We start from the raw sequence: 22,413 nt of genomic DNA, 5'->3' as shown, positions 1-22,413 counted from the left end.
AAAAGAAAAAGTGACCACCCGGAGTGGTGGATTTGTAGCACTGGCCACCAAAGTCCAGTGATAACCCTGGTGGCAGTACAGAACAAGAAAAGCAATATACAGTTAGGAGAATCATAGGAGTCTAGTCCTCTCAGTTGGTGCCATTTCAGAAATGTTAGCTTCTCAAATCACTGGGCCAAATTCTGCTGCCTCTGAGACACAGAGTGAGGCCTCTCACTTCTGGCGAAGACTCCTGGGGCCTAAGAAGGGGACCCAAGGCACAGCCAAGGAGGCCCACTGTTGCAGGAGTGGGACTACCTCACGGCTCTGGGTCCCAGGCTCTACTTCTAGCACATTCCAGAGTGTGTCTCACTGTGAGAACCGAGGAAGGCCAGCAAGTGCCAACCCAGGCAGCATACCTCTATGTCCCTGCTCCGGGCCACCTCGATGAAGTTCTCGTGCTGCTCCAGGGTCTTGTCCACTTTGTCATCTGTCATGCAGTAGCAGCGCAGACGCCCTTCCCGGGGGTCATTCATCTTGGCAAAAATGACGAATTTGGCCATGTAGGGCACAGCTGTGAGCTCCTTGTATAGCAGAGTGGCGAAGTTTACAGCCTCAGCTGTCCTTGGACAATCAGACAGCCAAAACCTGCACAGAGAGAGACTGCTGGTGATGTGTTCTTACCCCCCGCCCCCGGTAACAGCATTACTGTCACCCTAAGAGGGGCAGCCTGAGTGCAGTGCAGTGACTCCACTGATATTCCTGGTGGTCAGGTTGGGCTTCCCAGCATGGACAGGGCCATGGAGGAATTTCGAGGTCAAAATACGGAGGACAGCTGGGAGACTATGCAGAGGACAGGATGCCAGACTTGCATGTGTGAGGCCCTGAGTCTGATTCCTGGCACTGCATGTCAGGGTCATACTTTGATCGTCTCTTTCTCCCCACCTCCATGCCACCAGGGTTGTCACTGAGACTTTATGTTTATACAACTCCACTGTTGCAGGTATACTTTTTCTTTTAATATTTTGTATTATCTTTATTTGATAGAGACAGCCAGAGATGAAGAGGAAGGGGGAGAGGTAGACAAGGAGAGAGAGACACCTGCAGACCTGCTTCACCACTTGTAAAGCTCCCCCCACACAGGTGGGACTGGGGGCTTGAACCAGGGTCCGTGAACACTGTAACATGTGCACTCAACCAGGTGTGCCACCACCCGGCCCTACTTTTTCTTAAATAAAAAGTGAGAGACAGAGAGAGAAGGATACCACAGCAGCATTCCACCACTTGGGGAGTTTCCTTGTATTTAAAAAATATTATTTATTTATTATTGGATAGAAACGAGAAATTGAGAGGGATATATAGATAGATAGATCGATAGAGAGAGAGAGAGAGGGATAGAGAAAGAAAGAGGGACCTGCAGCATTGCTTTACCACCTGTGAAGCTTCTCCCTTGCAGGTGGGGACCAGGGGCTTGAACCTGTGTTCTTGTGCATTGTAATGTGTGCACTTAACCAGGCACACCACTGCTTGGCCTCAGGAAAGTTTCCTTTTTTTCATGGTACTTCCATATGGTGGCCAAAGGCTTGAACATAGGTCCTTAAATGGGAGTAAAGTATGTACTTTATTGGGTCAGCTATGTCCTAACACCACTGGCTCCCTCTCATAAATAAACACGCAAATCTTAAAAGGCCAGGTAGTGGTGCACCCAGTACAGTATATAGGATCTGGGTTCAATCTGCCCCATTCCCAACTCATAGCAGGGAAGCTCTGTGAGTGGTGAAAATGCTGTGTCTCTCTCTCTTCCCCTTCTTTTTCAATTCCTCTCTATTTCTATCAAAGCAAAAAATGAAAGAAAAAGATAATTAAAAAATAGCCACATGGAGCAATGGATTTGTCATAGCGATAACATTGGGTGGCAAAACACACACACACACACACACACACACACACACACACACACACACACACACACACACAACCTGGGAGCACAGGGGAGGCATCAGGACCACTGTCTGCAGGGACAGCAGTGAGCCCTCAGCTGAGGAGCCCCATAGCTGGATGGAGACAATCTTACCTGGCAGAGACATTGGTGGTGAAGGTGGCGCATTCATTGGCATATACAAGCTTGGTTGTTCCTGTTATATCTTCCCACTGAGCTTGGTCTGTCCCTCCTGCAATAGGAGCAGAGGAAACCATTCAGAAGCTAGGCACAGAGTTTATGCAAATGCAAATGCAAAACAGCTCAGATACGACCCCTGTTCTCTCCTGCTCTCCCCTTCTTGGTAATGGACACACCTCCTTCTGGGGGTGGGGTCAGAGGGCATACATTCTACTCGGATAAGTCACCTCATGCTTTCCAAGAGCACATCCTGTGGAGAAGCCCACACTTAGCTTCGCCTTCTCTTGTCTCCCTCTAGTGTAACTGGAGGGAGCGGCCAGCAAGAAGACAGGACAGAGACCAAGAGTACCACCACTCACCAATGACACTACAGAGGAGGCGCAGGCTGGTGGTGTCACCCTCCCCGCTATCCCGGGGGTTGTCTGTCCAGGAAGGAGGGAGTGGAATTCGAAGCCCGATGGGGCGGTGGAACTTCCGGCGCCTTGGCTCCACGGTGACAATGGGGCTGAACGTGGCCTGGTTGCCCAGGAGTTTGGTGACCAGCTCATCTGGTACAGGCTGAGCCTGTGAAGTGACAAAGCAGGAAAATTCAGCCAGGGAACCGTGGAGGCGTTGGTGGACAGGAGGCAGCAAGGTGCCAAGGGCTGAGTGTGGGCGGTGGAAGGTCTTTCTTTTTTCTTTCTTTCTTTCTTTCTTTCTTTCTTTCTTTCTTTCTTTCTTTCTTTCTCTCTTCTCTCTCTTTCTCTCTCTCTCTCTTTCTTTCTCTCTTTCTTACTTTCTCTTTTTTAAAAAGATTCTTTAAATATTTATTTATTCCCTTTTTTGTTGCCCTTTTTTAAATTGTTGTAGTTATTATTGTTGTTGTTATTGATGCTGTTGTTGTTGGATAGGACAGAGTGAAATGGAGAGAGGAGGGGAAGATGGGGGGGAGAGAAAGAGAGTCACCTGCAGACCTGTTTCATCGATTGTGAAGCGACCCACATGAAGGTGGGGAGTTGGGAGCTAGAACCGGGATCCTTATGCCAGTCCTTGGGCTTTGTGCCACCTGCATTTAACCTGCTGTGCTACCGCCCAACTTCCAGAAGGACTTTCTATTATACATGGACCCGAGGTGCCTCTGGTGAGGGTTTCCCACAGGGCCTGCCATGTCTGATCTCACTACATAGCTCATTTTCCCCAGTTCTCTGCTACTTTCTGTGCCCAGGTGATATCATCTTTGCCCTGCCTTTAAATATCCACCAAGAAGTCAGGTGGGATGCACCATGATTGAAGGGACAGGGCAGTAGTGGGCAAGGGGTTTGGACATATGAGTGTGTGTGCCTTTTCGGCACATAGCTGGGTCTGTTCCTGCCTAGAAGACACTGGTCATGAGCCTCCACACATCATCTGGGTCTATGCATCCTGACAGGGCGCAGCTGTCTTCTGCCACTCACATACCACCTTTCCTTTGAGCTTTGAGGTCAAACTTCTAACGGAATGTTAAGACTCAGACAAAAGTGTGGGGGTCTTCTGGGAAAGGTCTTCCTGAGGGCCTGGAGCCCTTCCCATCCCTCTATACACTGCCCAAGGTGAGGGAGTGGGTCAGATCACCTGCAGTGCCAGCTTCACTCTCTTGGTGACAGCATTTTCTGGGAAGGTCGCCTGCACCATTGGGACCAGCTGGCTCTTCAGAGCGCCCCCTTCAGGGCCGATGGTGTCATAGTCCTGGCAGAGCCGGGACATGATCACGAAGTACAAGGGGAAGTCGGTGGTGATGATTCGGCAGACCCTCTTCTTCTCCAACTCCTCCAGGCTGCCCAGCTCTGGAATCACAGCATGTGATATCACCATCCCGTCACACCAGGTATAGGCTCAGCCGCCACTGTGCCCTCTGTGTCTCCTCTGCCCTGGCTCCTGGGATCTGTGACCCCATCCCCAGGCACTCAACAGCAAGGCCGAGGGCTCACTCATCATCTAGGAACCCAGAGCTGGATCAAATGGGACCCTCTTGAACTAATTGGTCCTTCCCAAGCCCCAAGGGACCAAAGCAGCCCACCTCCAATCCCACCTCCCAGGAAGGAGGAGCTCCCTGCCCTGGGGTGCCTGGGACTCAGTCACCTTCATCCATCCCATTGAGGATCTGGTCCAGGTAACTCTCTCCATAGCGGCTCTTGTGCTCCTTCCACACAGAGCCGTTCTCACTCCGCAGCACCACGAGCTCCCGGTCCCCACGGCCATGGGAAGCAAAGTGGGGGATCTCCACAATCACAGGGCTGAGGGGACAGGGCACAGTGGGCAAAGGTATCTGGACATAGCTGTATGTCTTATGGACAGATGGCTGGGGACTAGGGGGGGTTTCTTGCCTGGAGAGAGGGGGACACCTGAAGGCAGGTCTCAATAGTGGGATTGACTTTCCTCTCTTCTTTCACTCACCCTCAGGGCTCAGGATGTTGAGTGGAGCAACACTTAGCTGAATCTTTTTCAACTGCCCATTTTTCCTGCCAATGCTACACAGCCCAGACATAGCCACATATCCCTGCCCATGGGCCTGCACCTGAGAACATAGCAGACATCCCTTGACAGGAAACTGAACCTCAGCCTCCTCTTATCAGTTGAAAATAATGACATTCATTACCTTTGAAGGGAGGCTTTGAGGTAAAATAAAAGTCTTTACAGGAAAAATAAAAACCTTAAAGGTTTTTCTCAGTGGTTCAGGAGGTGGTGCAGTGGCTAGAGCAATGGAGCTAAGAGCATGAGGTCCTGAGTTCAGGCCCTGGTATAACATGTACCAGAGTGATGCTCTGTCTTTGCTTTTGGTTCTGGTACTAGTTTTCCCTCTCTCTCTCCTCTACTAAGTGAATTTTAAAAACATTTTTCATTCAAGAAAAAACTTCTTGTAACTGTGTGTGGTGATGCATACTAACTGGATTTATTGTGTGAACATTTCTCTCTATATCCAGATACCGATTATTATTCACTTTTACATCGGAGACTACTAGTACAATGCCATGTCAATTATAAAATCTTACTTTTTTTTTTTAAAAGGGAAAAATCAGTATGAAAGCATCCATCAGGCTGCTTTACAAGTGGTAGGTGGAAACTGGGGGTGGGGTGGGAGGGTGGGGACAAACAGAAGAGAGGGCCTCTAGTTCTAGTGTTTCAGACCATGTGATAACAAATCCCCAAAACCCCATTCTGCTTCAGAAATAGAGAGGATTAATGAGGCCTCTGGTATTCACTGGTCTTGTCCTCGGAGGCAATGTTGCAGCTGAATGAGTGTCTCTTAGAGTTAGTGGAAATTGTTTTGAGTCAAACAGATTCTACCTTGTCCTCAGTGACCACATGGGGACTTCTAGGTAAATTGCTGAGGCAACAAATGGTGATGATAGAGAAACAGTAAAGTCACGGCCCCTTGGAATACCCCTAAAATAGACCTCCTAGCATCATCCAACATGAGGACCCCCAAATCTTCTCTGCTGTATTATTATCTTTAGGTTCCTGATTATTAAATAGTTTGTTCTGCTTTATATCTTAATGCTTTTTAGCCACCAAGTTGCAGATGCTACCATGATGCCAACCTGACTTCTCTGGGCAGACAACCTCATCAGTGTGTCCTGGAGCCCCACCTCCCCAGATCCCTGCCCCACTAGGAAAAGACAGAAACAAGTGGAGAAGTAATTACAGAAGACAGACCTCCCACCTTCTGAAGCACCCCATAATGATCCTGGGTTCATACACCCAGAGGGATAAATAATAGGGAAGCTTCCAATGGAGGGGATGGGATATAGAACTCTGGTGGTGGGAATTATATGTAAAATGTACCCCTCTTATCCCACAGTCTTGTTGATCATTATTAAATCACAAAAAAAGAAAGAAAATAAAAGAAAGAATCAGGAGACCTGTAGTTTTATCACAGTAGACCTCACACTGAAGTTTTCTGCCTGAAGTAACAGATCATAGACCTATAGGTGGCCTTAAGAACCAAACCCAAATGGCTCACAGACATGGCCTAAGCTCAGACCATACTCCTGCTTCATCCTCTAAAACTCCCCTGTTCCCTGACCTTGGCGGAACACATATTGAAACTTGCCCTTGGTCATATACCTGATTACGGTTCCTATTCATGAATAAATACTTTTTAGATTATTAAACCTATTTATTTCTTGGATTGACAAGCTTAAATGATTCAACCTTGAGGTCCCCAAAGTCCTCCTGCCTCTCCAGATAAGATTGTAAAACCATTTAGTGTCACTGGACTGTCTCCTTAGCATATATATATATATGAAAAAAACAAACTCCAGGTTCTAGTCTCCCTTTACCTAGTATAGTAGAGAACCAAGATGGCGGGGGTGCCAGAGCCTGATCCTGGCTCTGTGACTGGGGGGGGGGGGGGATGGGAGGCTCTGGGTGTTGAGGCTGAGGTGACAATAATAGATCAGTAGGGTAAGGACAGGATGGGGCACTTGGCACACATGCCCAGTAGGCACGGGCCTCTCACCTCAGGAACTGGGCCCCAGTGGGTCCCAGGGCAATGATCCTGCTGGCTAGGCCCTCCTCTTCAGCCAGGGGGGGTGGTGTGCTCAGCTTCTGGGGCTTGACCAGGCGACAGGTGATGCGGGTGGGTGCTGCGCATGTCCGGGGTGGGATCACCACCCTTAGGCCGTTGTGCCTACTCCCCCGCATGGAGCCTCCCCGAGCATCCACCATGAAGCTCACCAAAAACCTAGAGGGTGTACCAAGGCCATGTTGGGCTGGGAAGCTCCTTCTCAGAGTTGGAAAGATCAGAGGCCCTGAACCCCCACCCAGGCCCTGTATGGAGGTGGGGGGCACTCACCCTGTATGCACGGGGCTGGCCACTGGGCTGATGTTGTCTGAGGTCTCTGTGGCTGGGCTGCTGGGGATGAGGGAGTCCTCGTCATACTCCTTAGATGCCTGAGGAAGAAAGAAAGGCCACCATCTTATTTCTTCTGCAAACACAGGTGCTGGTCTAGGATTTAGATGATTCCATGTCAGGATTGGAGGGCTTGGCATATGTCATTGCTGGAATCCAAGAGGGTCGATGGAAGAAGTACCTATGCACACTCACCACAGATCCTTTGGGGTAGGACTGAAAGGAAACGCAGGTTTCTTCCTACCATTATGGTCTCTTGTTTCCTTGACTCCAACCCTGGGTTACAGCCTCAGAAGTGATGGAGCCAAACTCCTCCCCTTCCTTCTCACATCCCCTCTGCTCCTCTCCCTCTTTTCTGAACTTATCTTTCATATGTATGTGATTTCACCACTCCAAGCCCCCATTTCATTCAGCTAGAGACTGAGAGAGATAAACATCAGAGCATTCCTATTGGGTCACCTCTCAGGTTCTCAGAGCTTCCTTCAGTGTCATAGCACCTCCCGTGTGGTGCCAGGGCTCAAACCCAGGTGTCACACATGGCAAGGCAAGCACATTCCTTGGTGAGCTATCTCTCCAGCTCAAGCCTTACTATTTATCTGGTTCTCTCTAGTTCAGTCTCAGAAGAAAACCCTGCTCTAGACATAGTTGTTGCTTGAGAGACAACACTGTGCATCACCTACTTGTCCTGCAGGCCTATGCGGAGCTCAAGAGGAATACAACAGACCCTGGCCTGGGTGAGCATCTGTCTCCTTCTCTGTCAGAGGAGACTTCTTTCCCTCTAGTGCACAGGCTGCCTGGCACAGGGTCTGGCATCTCTGTGGGCACGTGAGTGCCAGTGGGGTATGAGTCTAGCCCTGCTCCCCTCCAGATTTGTTCTCTATTCTGCTCAGACTCACTCTCTACCATGGGTCCAGAAGTCCTGTCTCTTCTCTGTCATTATTCCAGTCCTATCTGTCACCTCTTGCTGCCTCCATGAATCCCATGGACTCATCTAGAAGAACTCACTCTATACGTGTGTGCAAGTAACTAGTGGCCCTTTCTTCATTCTGTATTAACTGGCCTGCTGGACCCTCAGCTCCCAAGAGGCAAGTCTCCTTGTCCCCTACATGGAACTCTGGAGAGCACAGAACCAGGACCCAGTAAAAACCTGCTGACTCAGAGGCCAAGAGATAGTTCATCTATAAGATACACACAGAGCACACATAAGCAAGGAGGTTGTGTTGTCTCTCTCCTTTTCTCTCTCTCTCTCTTTCCCCCTCTATCTCTCACCTTCTATCTGGGGGATAAAAAGATATCAAGAGCAGTGAACATGTGTCAGCATGAAGTCCTAGTAAGGCCCTGATGACAAAGTAAATAAATAAACAGATAAATCCAGTTGACTCAAGCTCGAGACCAAAGCAAGGAAGGGAAGGGAACAGGCTGATTAAAGAACAGTTTGTCAAAGGACACAGTTCTCTTTGGTTGGTTTCTTGTCACTTTTTTTTTTTTTTACCAGAACACTGTTCAGTCCTGGCTTATGGTGGTGTGGGGGATTGAACCTGGGATGTTGGAGCCTCAGGCATGAGAGTATGTTTGCATAACTATTATGCTATCTCCCCTCCCTCCGCTCTTGTCACTCTTTTTGGCAGTAGATGCTAAAGAGAAGATGCAACAGTAGCAAAAGGGCCACATGGGCCTGTATTTTCCCAGTATCACCCAGTGAATGACATCAATGTTCCATCAGATGATACACTCTAGAGTTCCACCTCTGGGTTCCCATTATACAGCAGATAAGCTGAGAGCCACCACACCACCATCCCCCTCTACTGATGGGGAAATGAGAGAAATAATGCCTTGTACCTGTTCTGGTTCCTCGGACCTGATCACCACAGTTTCAGGTGTGACACAGGGAATCCTGGGGATGGCTGGGGACTCCACCCTGTAGAACAGACATTGGGGGATTAAAGGAATGAGTGTCCCGAACAGACCTCCGTATTCTTCCTTGAGATGTCCCAGTGGAACACCCAGGCACCTGTCACAACCTACTCTGATGCCCTGGCCACAGCGTGAATTCCCACTCATACACAGACCAGCCTCATTCGCCTCCAGCCCAAAGTCTTTCCCTGGAGCACAGTGGTCTATCATGGCCAGGCAGCAGGACCAACTCAACTCTAAAGACTTAGCAACTTGGTAGGTGGGCCCTTGCTCTGGCCCTGTTGTATTATTCTGCATCACAACACTCTGGTCACTTGGCATATGTTTAATCCTCCCAAACAAATATGTAAATGTTTGTATGCTTTGCATTGGTTTGTTCTAGCTCTCCCCCTTCGCGGGCCCGCTTGGCCCCGCCCCAAGGAACCCCAAGAGGGTTCCAGAGTTCCAGAGTTACAGAATTAGAGAGAGTTCTTGGCGCTGCCTTGGGAAAGAGGCAGCAGAGTTCTGTTTGGTGATTAGTTTGGTTTAGTTTATGAATCGTTGTTCCTGAATAAAGAAATACAGCTGCCCTGCCCAGCCGTACGTCTCTGGTTGTCTCTGTTACCCGCCCGTGAAGCTAACCCGGCCAGCTAGAGCCGCCGAATTTTAACAACATGTAAATTTTATTTGCATGTTTATTTGTTTTTTGGCTTATGGTAGTGCTGAGGATTGAATCTGTGACCTTTGGCATCTCAGACAGGAAAGGCTTTTTTTCCATAACCATTATGCTCTCTCCTCAGCCTAAATCTGTAAGATTTATTTATTCATTTGTTCAATTTTTTTTTATTGCCACCAGTGTTATTGCTGGGACTTGGTGCCTGCATAACAAATCCACCACTCCCAGTGGCCCCCTTTCTTTCTTTTTTTCCTTTCTTCCTTCATTTTACAGGACAGGTAGAAATTGAGAGGGGAGATAAGAGAGGGAGAGAGAAAGATAAATACCTGCAGACATGCTTCACTCCTTGTGAAGCTTCTTTCCTGTTAGTGGGGAGTAGGGGCTTGAACCTGGGTCCTCATGCATGGTAATATGTGCTCTTAGCAGGGTGTGCCACTGCCCAGCTCCCTGTAAGTTTTTTTTTTTTTTTAACCAAATCACTTTATTATGATGGTTTGGATCCAAAGAGTGGGAAGGTAAGATTGGACTGGGATCTTGAAGCTTTAGAAAGCCCCCCCCCCCCCAAGTTCTTTGTGGTCTCGGTCCTGTGTTTCCTTTTTACTCATAACAGTAAATACTGACTGACCAACTATCCTGCAGCCTGCCTTTTCTTGTGTTAGTCAGGAGACTGAGCTAGCAGACATCTGTCTTTTCAGAAAAGTACTGAGGGCCTGGTGCTTCCACAGATCTGTTCATTCTTTGTACATATTTGCAAAGTATCTCTGTGTGTAGATAAGTGGACTGGAAATAGAATAACTCACAGCAGCAAAGGGAGGAATGAGAAATATGTTCCAGACACATACAGATGTCCCTCTGCCCCTGTGTAGTCCCTCAAGCACCTTAATCACAGAGGGTGGTTTGGGGCTGGGTGGCGGCGAAGTCAGATGTGTGCAAGGACTGAGGTTTAAACAAACTCTGTTCCCTACCTGTGGGGTGTGTGTGTGGGGGAGATTCATGAGTGGTGAAACAGTGTTGCAGGTGTCTTTCTTTCTCTCTACCCTCTAATCCTTTCAATTGTCCTACCAAATAAAAAGAAAGAAGAGAGAGAGAGAGAAATTGGCTACCAGGAGTAGTGGATTCTTGGTGTCGGCACTGAGATAGCAGTGGTGGCAATAAACACACACACACACACACACACACACACACACACACACACACACACACCAGAGCACCAAAGCTTCCTCCAGTGCAACAGGGCCCAGGGTAAAGCCTGGGTGGCTGGCATGGCTAAGCAGGCACACTATCTAGGTGAGCTATTTTGCTACCCCAGCAACATTTCTAATATGAATGTTCTTCAGGAGACTTTTCTAGTGAGACTTGGAGAGGAAGGAAGTGTGGGACTCTGATACTGTGAGGGAGGGGGAAGGAAGGAAGACAGCAGAGATTCTGGGAGAGGAGATACTAGTGAACAGCACACTGGCAGGGAGGTGACAAGTAACCCCATCCCCATCCTTTGGTTGGCAATCAAGGTACAGGACTAGCTACACTACTGTGCTGGGGCCACAGTCCAGTCCAGCTACATCCCACCCTTGCCAGTCACACACCCAAGGTCTGATCTCTTGTCACAGTCCCCCCACCCCATCCTACTCTGTGCTCTTAGGTTAAACCAAGGCCACTCAAGATAAGACACTGTCAAGTGAACACTTCTTACACTTGGTCCAGCTTTGGCACAAATTCCAGCAGTTCTTTCTCTTCATCCACATCCCTGGAATCTTGCCTTTCAGCCTTGGATCCAACAAACTCTTCCCCTGAAAACACAAAAGTATGAGTGAGTGAGTGAGTGAGTGAGTGGCAGGTGAGAGGTCCCTCTTCCTTCCTTCCTTCCTTCCTTCCTTCCTCCCTTCCTCTCTTTCTTTCTTTCTTTCTTTGTTTCTTTGTTTCTTTCTTTCCTTTCTCTCTTCCTCTCTGTCCCTTCCTTCCTTCCTTCCTTCCTTCCTTCCTTCTTTCTTTCAGTGATCTCCCTGCTACTCCTCTCACTTTCCACTCTGAGGAATAGAAGAAGGTCTGTTAGCAACATCTCCTACCAGCCAGGTCCCTCCTCCAGGCCTGACATACATCTTGGGCTGTACTCAGCTTTGTAGGAGGAAAACAGTAACACAAAACAAACAAACAAACAAAAACCGTTCTGATTTTGACAGTCCTATTTCCAAACAGTTCTCTGACAGGGTGCAGTGACACCAGAGAAAGCATTGGCTTCTGTTCTCTCCCTCACCACACACTACAGGAAAATCAACAAGGCAGGTGTGTGTGTGGGGGGGGAAGGGTATAGCTCAGTGGTAGAGCATTTGACTGTAAAAGCATCAACAGCAGTGGAAGGGAACCTATTCCTTTCAAAAGGGCTACATCATTGTTTGTCACCATGGCAGCTAACACCTCATTATTTCCTCCCCAAGTCCAGTACAAAGAGGCTTTCTCAAAGTCTGCAAGCCAGGTTGCACTCTCTCTTTCCTGGCTTGAATGGGAGCCAGAACCCTTGACCTTGCACTGTCCTCTCTGACCACTTAGCAGTGAACATCCTTGCTTCGTGATCTAGGGCTGGCAGAATGGAATCACAACAGCTCATGCAGTTATGATCACAACAGACATGGCGGTGTGGGCACAGACACAGAGATGGAGGGGCAGGAGCCAGCCGCCAGGGCCATGGATTGAGTCTCGTTCAAGCTCCCGGCTCTAACCATTAAAAGCAGTATGGGTTAGTGAGAGTCAGCTTGCTTAAGGGTGGAATGAGCTTGTGAGAAGGACCACAGGGAACAGAAAAGTGTTTCATACCCATTATAGTTATATGAGCAGTTCCTGGAAAGCAAAGGAGAGCCAAGTTTATAGAGAGATAGCACCGAAGGCAGGTAAAGCGAGAGACACGTCATCAAAGGGTGCACAAGAAAAGCTTTTATTACCCAGCTGTCAAGTTATATGACCCTTAAATTATGGGGATGAAAGGACAAGGCACACACAAACCCACCATTTTATAGCATGAGGGTTCTCTCCAACCTTGAGAAGGAAGACAGATTTCTTTGAGGCATATAATAATAAAAATAAAATAAAATAAAATAAACCATTATAACTATTTGGTACCTCTTAGTGGTTGGAATATAGTAACAGCTCCAAAACTAACTGGTCAGTAAAGCAAGGGGTTGGTCAGTGACACACCTGGTTGAGTGTATATGTTACAATGTGGAAGGACTCAGGTTTAAGTCCCTGGCCTCTACCTACAGGAAGAAAGTTTCACAAGTGGTGAACCGGGGCTGCAAGTCTCTCTCTCTCAATCTCTCATTTCTCTCTGTCTCCATCCAATCAATGAATGAATAAGTAAAATACTAACATAACAGAAAAGTAGCCAGTTAAAAGGTATGCTTGTAGATGCTAAATAGACAACCTGTTATTAGTTTCAAAGCAAAAAAAAAAAAAAATCCAGCAGAACATGATTTACAGTTTCTTGCAGCTGAGAGTTGATCCTCCACGCAGAACATATGGACACATAGATTTACAAAACATCGTGGAATTTTCTATTTTAATCACAGGGATGTAGTTTTTTTTTCCCCTCGAAAATCATAGTCAAGGAATGTCTTTTATAGAAGTCAACATTGTTAGAGAGAGCTTCTCCATGGTTTGAGAGAGACCTAGAGAATGGGGCCAGGTGGTGGCATGTCAGCTGAGTTCATACATTACCATGTGCAAGGACCCAAGTTCAAGCTTCTGCTTCATGAATGGTGAAGCAGTGACTCAGGCATTTCTCATTCTCTCTTACCAGAGCACTGCTCAACTCTGGTTTATGGTGATAAGGGGGATTGAAGCTGGGACCTTGTAACCTCAGGAACAAGAATCTCTTTGCTCCCCTCCCCTCTTTCATTTTCTCTCTCCTCCTTCCTGCTCAATCTCTCTCAGTCTCTATCCAAAAAGTAATAACAATAATAATATTTTAAAACCTGGAGAACAGGCTAAGGACCCTTCTGTGTATACAGCATGTATGTGTGTGGGAAGGTGGGGCTTGGAGTTGGAGTGTCCCATTCAATCTATTTTTTCTTAACCCCAGATTTTACCTTCATCTTCGGAGACATCCAGGATCTCATCGACCGTCTCGGGGAAACTCATCCGGTGCTTGTCACTGACTAACTGAAATGAGACAAAGCAGAGATGTCAACCCCAATAAGGTAGTCGCCGTTTCACAATGCAGCAGTTACCTGGTCATTCTGGACTGGGGAGACCGGAAGGAGATGGGGAAGATTTGTCCCAAGTGAAGACAATCAAAGGCCAAAGGCTCCCATACTGGAAGCAGATGGCTGGAGGAATTGTAGAGAAAAGAAACAAGAAATGCCAGCTACCCACAGCGTCTCCCTGCCCTCGACCCCTCGTGCTCCTCTCTGCAAGGCCCAATTTCTCTGGCCACCAGGGGGCAATATAACCCCACTTTCTGAAGGAAAGCTCGCTTCCTTTTGGTGTGATGTTTCTTATGGGCAACCTAGAAACCCAGAGAGCGCCCAAATCCCGGGGTTGACCTATAGAGGCACTCTACCTGCCAGATTGTGTGTGCTTGGGGGTAGGGGTGATCTTTCTCAAGGTAAACTTACCAGGACACTACTCTCATCTGTGACAACCTTGAGCACGTCTGTCACAGAAATGTAGCCCAGGCGTTTGGCAATCGCTAGAGGTGTGGTTCCATTCTGGGGGCAAAAAAAAAAGACAGTGAGAATGTGTGGTCAAAAGAATAGAGTCCTCAACAATTTGTTTGGCTTCGTATGTTAACTCTTTTTTCAATCACCAGGTTCCAGATGCCACCAGGATGCTGGCCAGGCTTCCCTAGATTGAAGACCCCACCAATATGTCCTGGAGCTCAGCTTCCCCAGAGACCCACCCTACTAGGGAAAGAGAGAGGCAGACTGGGAGTATGGACCGACCAGTCAATGCCCATGTTCAGCGGGGAAGCAATTACAGAAGCCAGACCTTCTACTTTCTGCAACCCTCAATGACCCTGGGTCCATGCTCCCAGAGGGATAGAGAATGGGAAAGCTATCAGGGGAGGGGGTGGGATATGGAGATTGGGTGGTGGGAATTGTGTGGAGTTGTACCCCTCCTACCTTATGGTTTTGTTAATTAATCCTTTCTTAAATAAATAAATAAATAAATAAATAAAAAATAAAATAAAATTGATGACAAATGTAAAAAGAAATCATTATATGTACTTTACAATTTTTCAGTTATCTTTTATCATTTCTGAATGCCTGTACCAAGCTGCTTAAATGACTGTAGCATTATAATATGTTTATTTTCTGATAGTGTGAGTCTCCTGTCAATAGTACTCTTTCATAAACTTGTTTGTACAACTCACAGATGTTTATTTTTCCATATGAACTTTGGAATATTATTAAACTGTTTTATATTATCCTTGATAAGAATTAATAGAAATGTTGTGGTTAATAAAGGTAAATTAAGCAAAAAAAATGACTATTTATTTATTAAGAGACAGGAGGGAGGGAGTTGGGCTGTAGCGCAGCGGGCTAAGCGCAGGTGGCGCAAAGCACAAGGACCGGCATAAGGATCCCGGTTCGAACCCTGGCTTCCCACCTGCAGGGGAGTTGCTTCACAGGCGGTGAAGCAGGTCTGCAGGTGTCTATCTTTCTCTCCTCCTCTCTGTCTTCCCCTCCCTCTCTCCATTTCTCTCTGTCCTATCCAACAACGACAACAACAATAATAACTACAACAATAAAACAACAAGGGCAACAAAAGGGAATAAATAAATAAATAAATTAAAAAAAAGTAAATTTCTAAAAAGAGACAGGAGGGAAAGAACCAGGCATCACCCTGGTATATACATTACTAGGGACTGAACTTGGGACATCATGTATGAGAGTTCAGCACTTTATCCCTTGCAACACCTTGTGGACTGCTCTCATCAACTTCTAGACTGCCTATTTAGGCAGAGCAAATCCAAAAACTGTCAGAATAGCTATTTGCATGGTTTTAAAATTATATATATATATATATTCAAAATTTCCTTGAATTTCTATCAAGTGACCATTAATTTTATTTTCCTCTGGAATTAAAAAAAATATTATTATTTTCCTTAGGGTCTCATTTTACCTTTTGAGATAACTTTGTTACTTGTTATTGCTTTTCTATATAGGTTCTTAAACAGTTTTTTTAATGAGATAGTCAATGTTGCAATTTTCACTAACCTTTTACTATCACACATTAATATAACTGTTCAATCACTGGAACAAAATGTAATTGAGTTGCTATTTTTGTATATTACTTTACATTTTTGTCTAAGCTTATAGTTTTCACTATTAGTAATAGTTTAAGATATTTTATTCAGGGGAAAAGTGTAAATTTCTTAGACAAGGCTCTAATAATAAGGATTGATAATAATAAAATAATTTTTATTGTTTTCTCTAAAAAAAAAAAAAGAATAGAGTCTGGGACCAAGTCGGCCTGGCTTGCACATAGACTAGGCTGACATTCTAACTGTTCAGAAGGACCTAAGGACTGGACTGTGGAGCTTAGAGCCAGATGTGGGAGAAGCCCTCATATGTTAGCATGTGCTCTGAAAAGACAGGGCCTGGGATCGGGAAAGGAGACTGACCCCTTAATCTTGTAGCACTGAGTATGAGAACTGGGCAATCTTGCAGGACAGGTCAGGAGCTGTTAAGAAGACACTAAGTGGGAAAGGACAGGTTCCAAAGCATCATGTTCAGTTTTAGAATATAGGGTAAAGAGCCAGGGGAGACAGTGTAGTGGTTATGCAAAAACAAAACAAAACAACAACAACAACAACAACAAACCTCTCATGCCTAAGGCTCTAAAGTCCTAGCTTCAGTCCCCCACAACACTATATGCCAGAGCTCAGCAGTGCTCTGACTCTCTCTCTCCCTTCCACTGAAATAAAACATTAAAAAAGAAAAAAATAGGGGGCCAGGTGGTGGCGCACCTGGTTAAGCACACACATGACAGTGTGCAAGGATGTAGGTTCAAGCCCTTGGTCCCCACCTGCAGAGGAAAACTTCATGAGTGGTAAAGCAGGGCCACAGGTGTCTCTCTGCCTCTCTATCTCCCCTTCATTTTCAATTTCTCTCTGTCTCTATTCAATAAAAAAATAGAACATAAGGCAGAGGGCAATACCATTCCCTGTTTCCATCATGTCTGCTTGAGCTTTAAAGTAGCTAACATAACCCACACAAAACCACCTGCCCCTGAAGTAGGTCAAGGAGGCATAGATTTAAATCTAATTTTAAGAGAAAAGAGCTAAGTGGAAACAAATTGCTGCTAAGACTGTCTCCAGTCCTGTAGTTCCAGATGTGTTCTGGGCCATTTACACTGTGAAAGTGTCAGCAACCACAGCCATGCTCCCGAGTCCACACACTTCCTCAGCTGGATCAGCCCAAGTGGCTATTTTTTAAAAAGTATTTATTTATTCATTTATTATTGGATAGAGACAGAGAGAAATTGAAAGGGGAGGAGGAGATAGAGGAGACAAAAAGACACTTGTAGCCCTGCTTCACCTCTTGTGAAGCTTTCTTTCCTCCTGAAGGTGGGGACCAGAGGCTTGAACCCAGGTCTTTGTGTATTATAATGTGTGTGCTTAACCTGGTGTGTCACTGCCTGGCTCATCTTTCTTTTTCTCTTTCTTTCTTTCTTTCTTGTCTTCTTTCTTTCTTTCTTTCTTTCTTTCTTTCTTTCTTTCTTTCTTTCTTTCTTTCTTTCTATACAGAAAGAGAGTCAGAGAGTGAGCAAGTGAGAGAGAGAAAGCCCATAGCACTAAAGCTTCCTTCAGTGCAGTGGGGGCAGAGCTCAAACCTGGGTTGTATGCATGCAAAGCAGTGCATTCACTACTCAGGTGATTTTTTTTTTCTATTTAATTCTTTCTTTTTTTGTGACAGAGGGGGAGGGGGAGGGAGAGACCTACAAAGGAAGAGGGGGAGAGAGACACACAGCAAGTTTTGCTCCACTGCTCATGAAACTTGCCCCATACAGGTGGGGACTAGGGGATTGAGCCCGGGTTCTTGCACATGGTAACATACATGCTCTACTGGGTGTGTCATCATGTGGTCTTTTATTTATTTACTTATTTATTTATTTGCTTGTTTAAAGAGAACAAGAGAGATAGGAAGAAGTGGAGAGAGAATGAGACACCATGGCACTACTCCACCACTCATGAAACCTCCCACTGCATTATGTTCCCATGTGGTGACTAGGGATTCCAACCTAGGTCCTTGGGTCCTTGGGTACGGTCAAGTATACACCATATGTAGGATGAGCTGCTTTCTGGTTCCACAGCCTCATGCATTTTAGAAAGAGTTTCAACCACAAAAATTAAACAGAGACATAGGGCAAATAGTGCTGAGAAGGACAGCCCTCAACTCATCAGAGAGTCTGAGGACAAAGCCCATGCCCTTGAAGGCCAAGGCGGTTGTGGCTTTGTGGTATCATGGTTAGACCTGCTCCTGCCTCTCCCACATCCCCATTATACCTCTGGGTAAACAGCTGTCTCACCGGGCCATATACAAGAGAACAGCTGTCTGGAATCCAATAATGGGAGGATACTTACCGAGCTGACCTCGTTTGGAGAAGCACCATTTTTGAGAAGCAGAGTGACAATGTCTGTATGTCCTTGTTGGGCCGCTTGGTGCAGGGGGCTATATCCTAACTGTGAAGTAAGGGAGCCATTTCAGCAGGAGAACTAGCCATCAGAGAAAGACCACCCAACATATCATACAGCCTGTCTGACTTCTACAGCATTTAAGAAGCATCAGCATAAGATATCAGAGGTAGGTAACCCTCCCTCCCCTGGCCCAACCCATACCTTGGTTTTGGCATTGACATCTGCCTGGTGTTGTAGTAGAAATTTCACCAGTCTGATGTTTCCATAATGGCTGGCCACATGGAGAGGAGTGTAACCCATCTAAAAATCAAGAGATGCAAGTGGGTACTGGGCAGCCCCATTCCCTAATTGGTTGTGGAGGTATAACGTCCTGACAGTGACTGAGTAAAAGATAATGGCCACGAGCCTCTGGAAACTCTGACAGCTATAAGATACCATTGATTGGGGAAAAAGGGGTCAGTGTCCAGCAAGGCAAGTTCAAACAATCTCTAGTGGAGATATCAAGAAAGTGGGTGCTAAGCTTCATCAAGAGGTCACAGCTGTAAAGAATTTTAAAGTCTTGGGGACATGAGAAGTCACTTAGGATGACTGTAGGGAGAAGAAAAATGGCCCCCAGGTGCCATGGTGATACTTAGAGGGGGCGTTAGAAAAGAGGAACACAAGCAAGCAGCAAAGAGACAGTGGAAACCAAGAGAACACTGTTCTAGAAGCAAGGAGAGCTTTCTCAGAGAGGAAAGAGCCTGAGAAATGTATAATGTATAATGTGGAGCTGGCTGCCAACCCAGACATAAGCAGACATATTTCCACCAGGAAGGTGATATCCCTTTTAAACTCCCCCTTATCAGCAAAATATTTTTTTCCTCCCCTTACCTTTCACATCTTTGAGCTGGTTTTTCCAGATAGAGGCAGAGACAGAAAACAAGAGAGAGAGGGAAAGATACCCCGGCACTGAGGATTCTCCAGTGCAATGGATGCTGGGGTTGCATGCATGACAAAGCACATAGCCTCCCAGATGAGCTACCTTGTCAGTTCATGTAATGGGGTTTATAGAATGTGGTCACTGCTTGAAATAATTGGGCTTTGAGGGGGGGGTTATGCAGTTGAGTTTGGCTTATGAAGACGTGGGCTTTGAAAGTTCTGTTCTGTGGTCCATTAAGCTGCTCTCTGGTTTCAACCTCTAGGGGGTCCAGCGCCTGATTCTTTGGACCACCTTGACACAGCCTCTCCACCAGGATTATCACATAATGGGATGGCTTGGGGATCCCGAAGTTCTAACCCACAGTATAGGGTCTCTCAGGGTAGGGCCAAACTGGACTCATTAGAGAAATCTTTTTTTACTTTTATTACCTTTGATAGAGACAGCCAGAAATCGAGAGGGAAGGGGGTCATAGAGAAGAAGAGAGGAAGAGAGACACCTGCAGCCCTGCTTCACCACTTATGAAACTTTCCCTCTGCAGGTGAGGACTGGGGACTCAAACCTGGGTCCTTGCACATTGTAACATGTGTGCTCAACCAAGTATACCAGCACCCAGTCCCTAGAGAAGTCTTAAAGAGTCACAGATTCCTGCAAAAGCTGTGAGCAGTTGGGTGTGAGACGTAGTTTCTAAATTTATCTCAGGGAGACTTCAACATCACACTGTTGCATGATATTCCTATGGGAGCCCTGGAGGTGGTAGACTAAGAGAGGGTATCAGTTTCCTCCTTTTTATTTTGTTTACTGTTTTTTTTTTTTTTTTCACAGCCAATACTTTGTGTAGCACACAATTATGTCTCTGGGCTTTCAAAAGATTTTTAAAATTATTACATATGAAAGAGTTTTACATGGGGGGGGGAAGAGAGAGAGAGAGAGAGAGAGAGAGAGAGACCAGAATATTTCTCCTTGAGTGCTATATGGATAGAACCAAGAATCTCAGCCATGAAAGTAACACACTCTACCAGTTGAACCATTTCCCCAGCTGCAAGGCTGTTTCTACAGATAGACACACACATTCACAGAGTGAGGGAGAAACACCACAGCACTGAACTTTTTACCAGTACCATAGCATGGTCAGACAGGCAGTCTATTCAGTGAGTCGTCTCTCTAGTTCTCCTGTCCTTTTGATACAGTTGCTTGGTGGTGAGGAGAAAATGAAATGCTACTGGTGTCATGGAGCTTTCTTCTTTCACCAAATGAAAACACTCCACCCCCATCGCTTCACCTCATCCCCACTCCCACCGTGGTCGGCAGTTCATGAGCACCTCTCTTACATCTCACGCCACCCTTTCCAGCTGCGCGCAGCTACCTCCATGCCAAGCTGTGAGTGACTCAGGGCAGACTGCTCTGTATGTGTGCTCATTTCTCCTCACTGCCTCACAGAGAAGCTTCAGAGAAAGCTACACTGACTCAAACCAAACTCAGGCATCAAAAGAGCCCAACCCAGGGATGTCGGCCATTTTGACATGCTGCTCACATAAGCAGGGTCTTGGAATCATGATGAAACATTCCTCTCAGTTCCTCACTTCAGAGGCTCACAGGCCTAGTCAAGTTTCGCAGTTCCCAAGTGGAAAGTGAAATCATTAGGCTTGGTGTGCCCAAGCTTCACTGCCAGCCCCAGTATGTGGTCGAGGTGGATGGGCCACAGAGGTACTTGGGATTTCAAAGTTCTGCAGAAAAGTCACCTCTGAAGTGTGAGGGCGGTAGGCATTGGGCAAGGACTTTGGGTGTACATAGAGGATGGACAGTTGGGAAGCCAAAGGGACAGTGTGGGATGCCTGCCTTACCCGGGTGGTGGCGTCCACGGTGACACCATGTTTGATCAGCACGTCTGCCACTGGAACGTGGCCTTCTTGTGCTACCAGATGGAGGGGAGTGAGTCCACTCTGGAAAGAAAGAGAGTTTGATCACCTTGTACACAGTAAGGACCTTGGGCAACCATACGAGAACACTGGGGTATGGAAGCAAGCCTGGCTGGGCAGTGTCCAGTCAGTAATCTGACCTCAAGCAAAGCTCTTTGCACACTGGGCCTCCATTTCTTCATCTGGAAAATTAAGTGGTTTGGGCTGTCAGATTAGCTCACTTGAATAGTGTGCTGCTCTGTCATGTACGTGACCCAGGTTTGAGCCTGGCCCCCTTTGCACTGAAGGAAGCTTTGGTGCTGTGTTTCTTTCACTCTCCCTTGTTTTCTGTCTTCTCTGTCTTTATGTTAAAAAAAATTAGGTGGTTTGGTGAGGTAAGACACTTGGATGGTGTTTTACTTTGCTCTGTGCATGACTTAGGTTCAAGCCAGGCTACCACCACATTGAAGGAGGCTTCTGTGCTGTGAAGCCTCTCTCTACCTCCCTCTCCCTCTGTGTCTCTGAGAAAAGTCATCACAAAGCAATGAAGTCCCGGAGATAACCAAGATAAAATAAAATAATAAAAATTAGGTGAAATATAGTTGACATCTGATTTCATATAAAAATTATATGAAATCAGATGTCAACTATATTTCTATTATTATGGGTCAGATCATCAATATTTTAAAGCTTGTTGGTCCTGTTGCAACTACCCAACATAGTCAAAAAGCAACTGTGACCAACATCTAAATGAATGTTTAAGAGTCATTATTAAATCACTCATAAAATTAAAAAAAATTTTTTTAAATGGGGCCAGGTGGTAGCGCACCTGGATGAGCACACATGTTACAATGCGCAAGGACCCAGGTTTGAGCTCCCGGACCCCACCTACAGGGGGAAAGTTTCACAAGCATTGAAGCAGGGCTGCAGGTTTCTCTCTGTCTCTCTCTCTTTCTATCTCCCCCTTCTTTCTCGATTTCTGACTGTCTCTATTCAACAAAAAAAGATAATTTTTTTTTAATTTTAAAAAATGACTGGGAAATCTTCACTGATCTGCTGGGGTCTGTATCCTCGGAAACAGATTTCATTTAAATTAGATAAGTAGAAATATCATATTTCTAGTGAACAGGGAGATGGGTCAGCTGGTTTAGTGAAAGATTCTCATACCTGAGGCTCCTGGTTCAATCAAGTATCACTTGTACCAGAGTGGAGCTCTGGCTTCTCTGTAAATGTGCAACTATCTCATGTGAAATAAATAAATGCTTCAAAAAGAAGTATAATATTTCTAAATCCTGGAAGATGATAGAGCTAACTGTCTTTCTAGTATTTGTATAATAAATGTTTGTAGCTAAAAAAAAATAAAAAAGAATGCATTCCAATAAAACGTTATACAAACAAGTATGAGGCAGACTTAGTTTAAGGAAGGGCAG

General features: G+C 46.1%; 1 protein-coding gene across 11 annotated transcripts in view; it reads right to left on the bottom strand.

Moving 5' to 3' along the window:
- Positions 1-22,413, bottom strand: part of ANK1 (ankyrin 1) — a 329,883-nt gene that overhangs the window by 50,975 nt on the left and 256,495 nt on the right. For 7 of the 11 annotated variants that reach the window (XM_060181879.1, XM_060181866.1, XM_060181932.1 and 4 more), the window contains exons 18-32: positions 20,930-21,028; positions 18,371-18,469; positions 18,116-18,214; positions 14,142-14,234; positions 13,614-13,686; positions 12,346-12,369; positions 11,228-11,324; positions 8,808-8,886; positions 6,912-7,009; positions 6,576-6,800; positions 4,196-4,350; positions 3,689-3,900; positions 2,458-2,662; positions 2,054-2,150; positions 399-627 (exon numbers count right to left, since the gene is read on the bottom strand). In XM_060181879.1, coding sequence (XP_060037862.1) covers positions 399-627; positions 2,054-2,150; positions 2,458-2,662; positions 3,689-3,900; positions 4,196-4,350; positions 6,576-6,800; positions 6,912-7,009; positions 8,808-8,886; positions 11,228-11,324; positions 12,346-12,369; positions 13,614-13,686; positions 14,142-14,234; positions 18,116-18,214; positions 18,371-18,469; positions 20,930-21,028 — 1,884 coding nt within the window. The remainder of the gene's footprint in view (positions 1-398; positions 628-2,053; positions 2,151-2,457; positions 2,663-3,688; positions 3,901-4,195; positions 4,351-6,575; positions 6,801-6,911; positions 7,010-8,807; positions 8,887-11,227; positions 11,325-12,345; positions 12,370-13,613; positions 13,687-14,141; positions 14,235-18,115; positions 18,215-18,370; positions 18,470-20,929; positions 21,029-22,413) is intronic. The other 4 variants (XM_060181902.1, XM_060181872.1, XM_060181913.1 and 1 more) reach the window with 1 other exon arrangement.

This window comes from Erinaceus europaeus, chromosome 2, assembly GCF_950295315.1.
Source record: "Erinaceus europaeus chromosome 2, mEriEur2.1, whole genome shotgun sequence".
NCBI classification, from domain to species: Eukaryota; Metazoa; Chordata; class Mammalia; order Eulipotyphla; family Erinaceidae; genus Erinaceus; species Erinaceus europaeus.
This window is presented reverse-complemented; position numbering and strand designations above follow the sequence as displayed.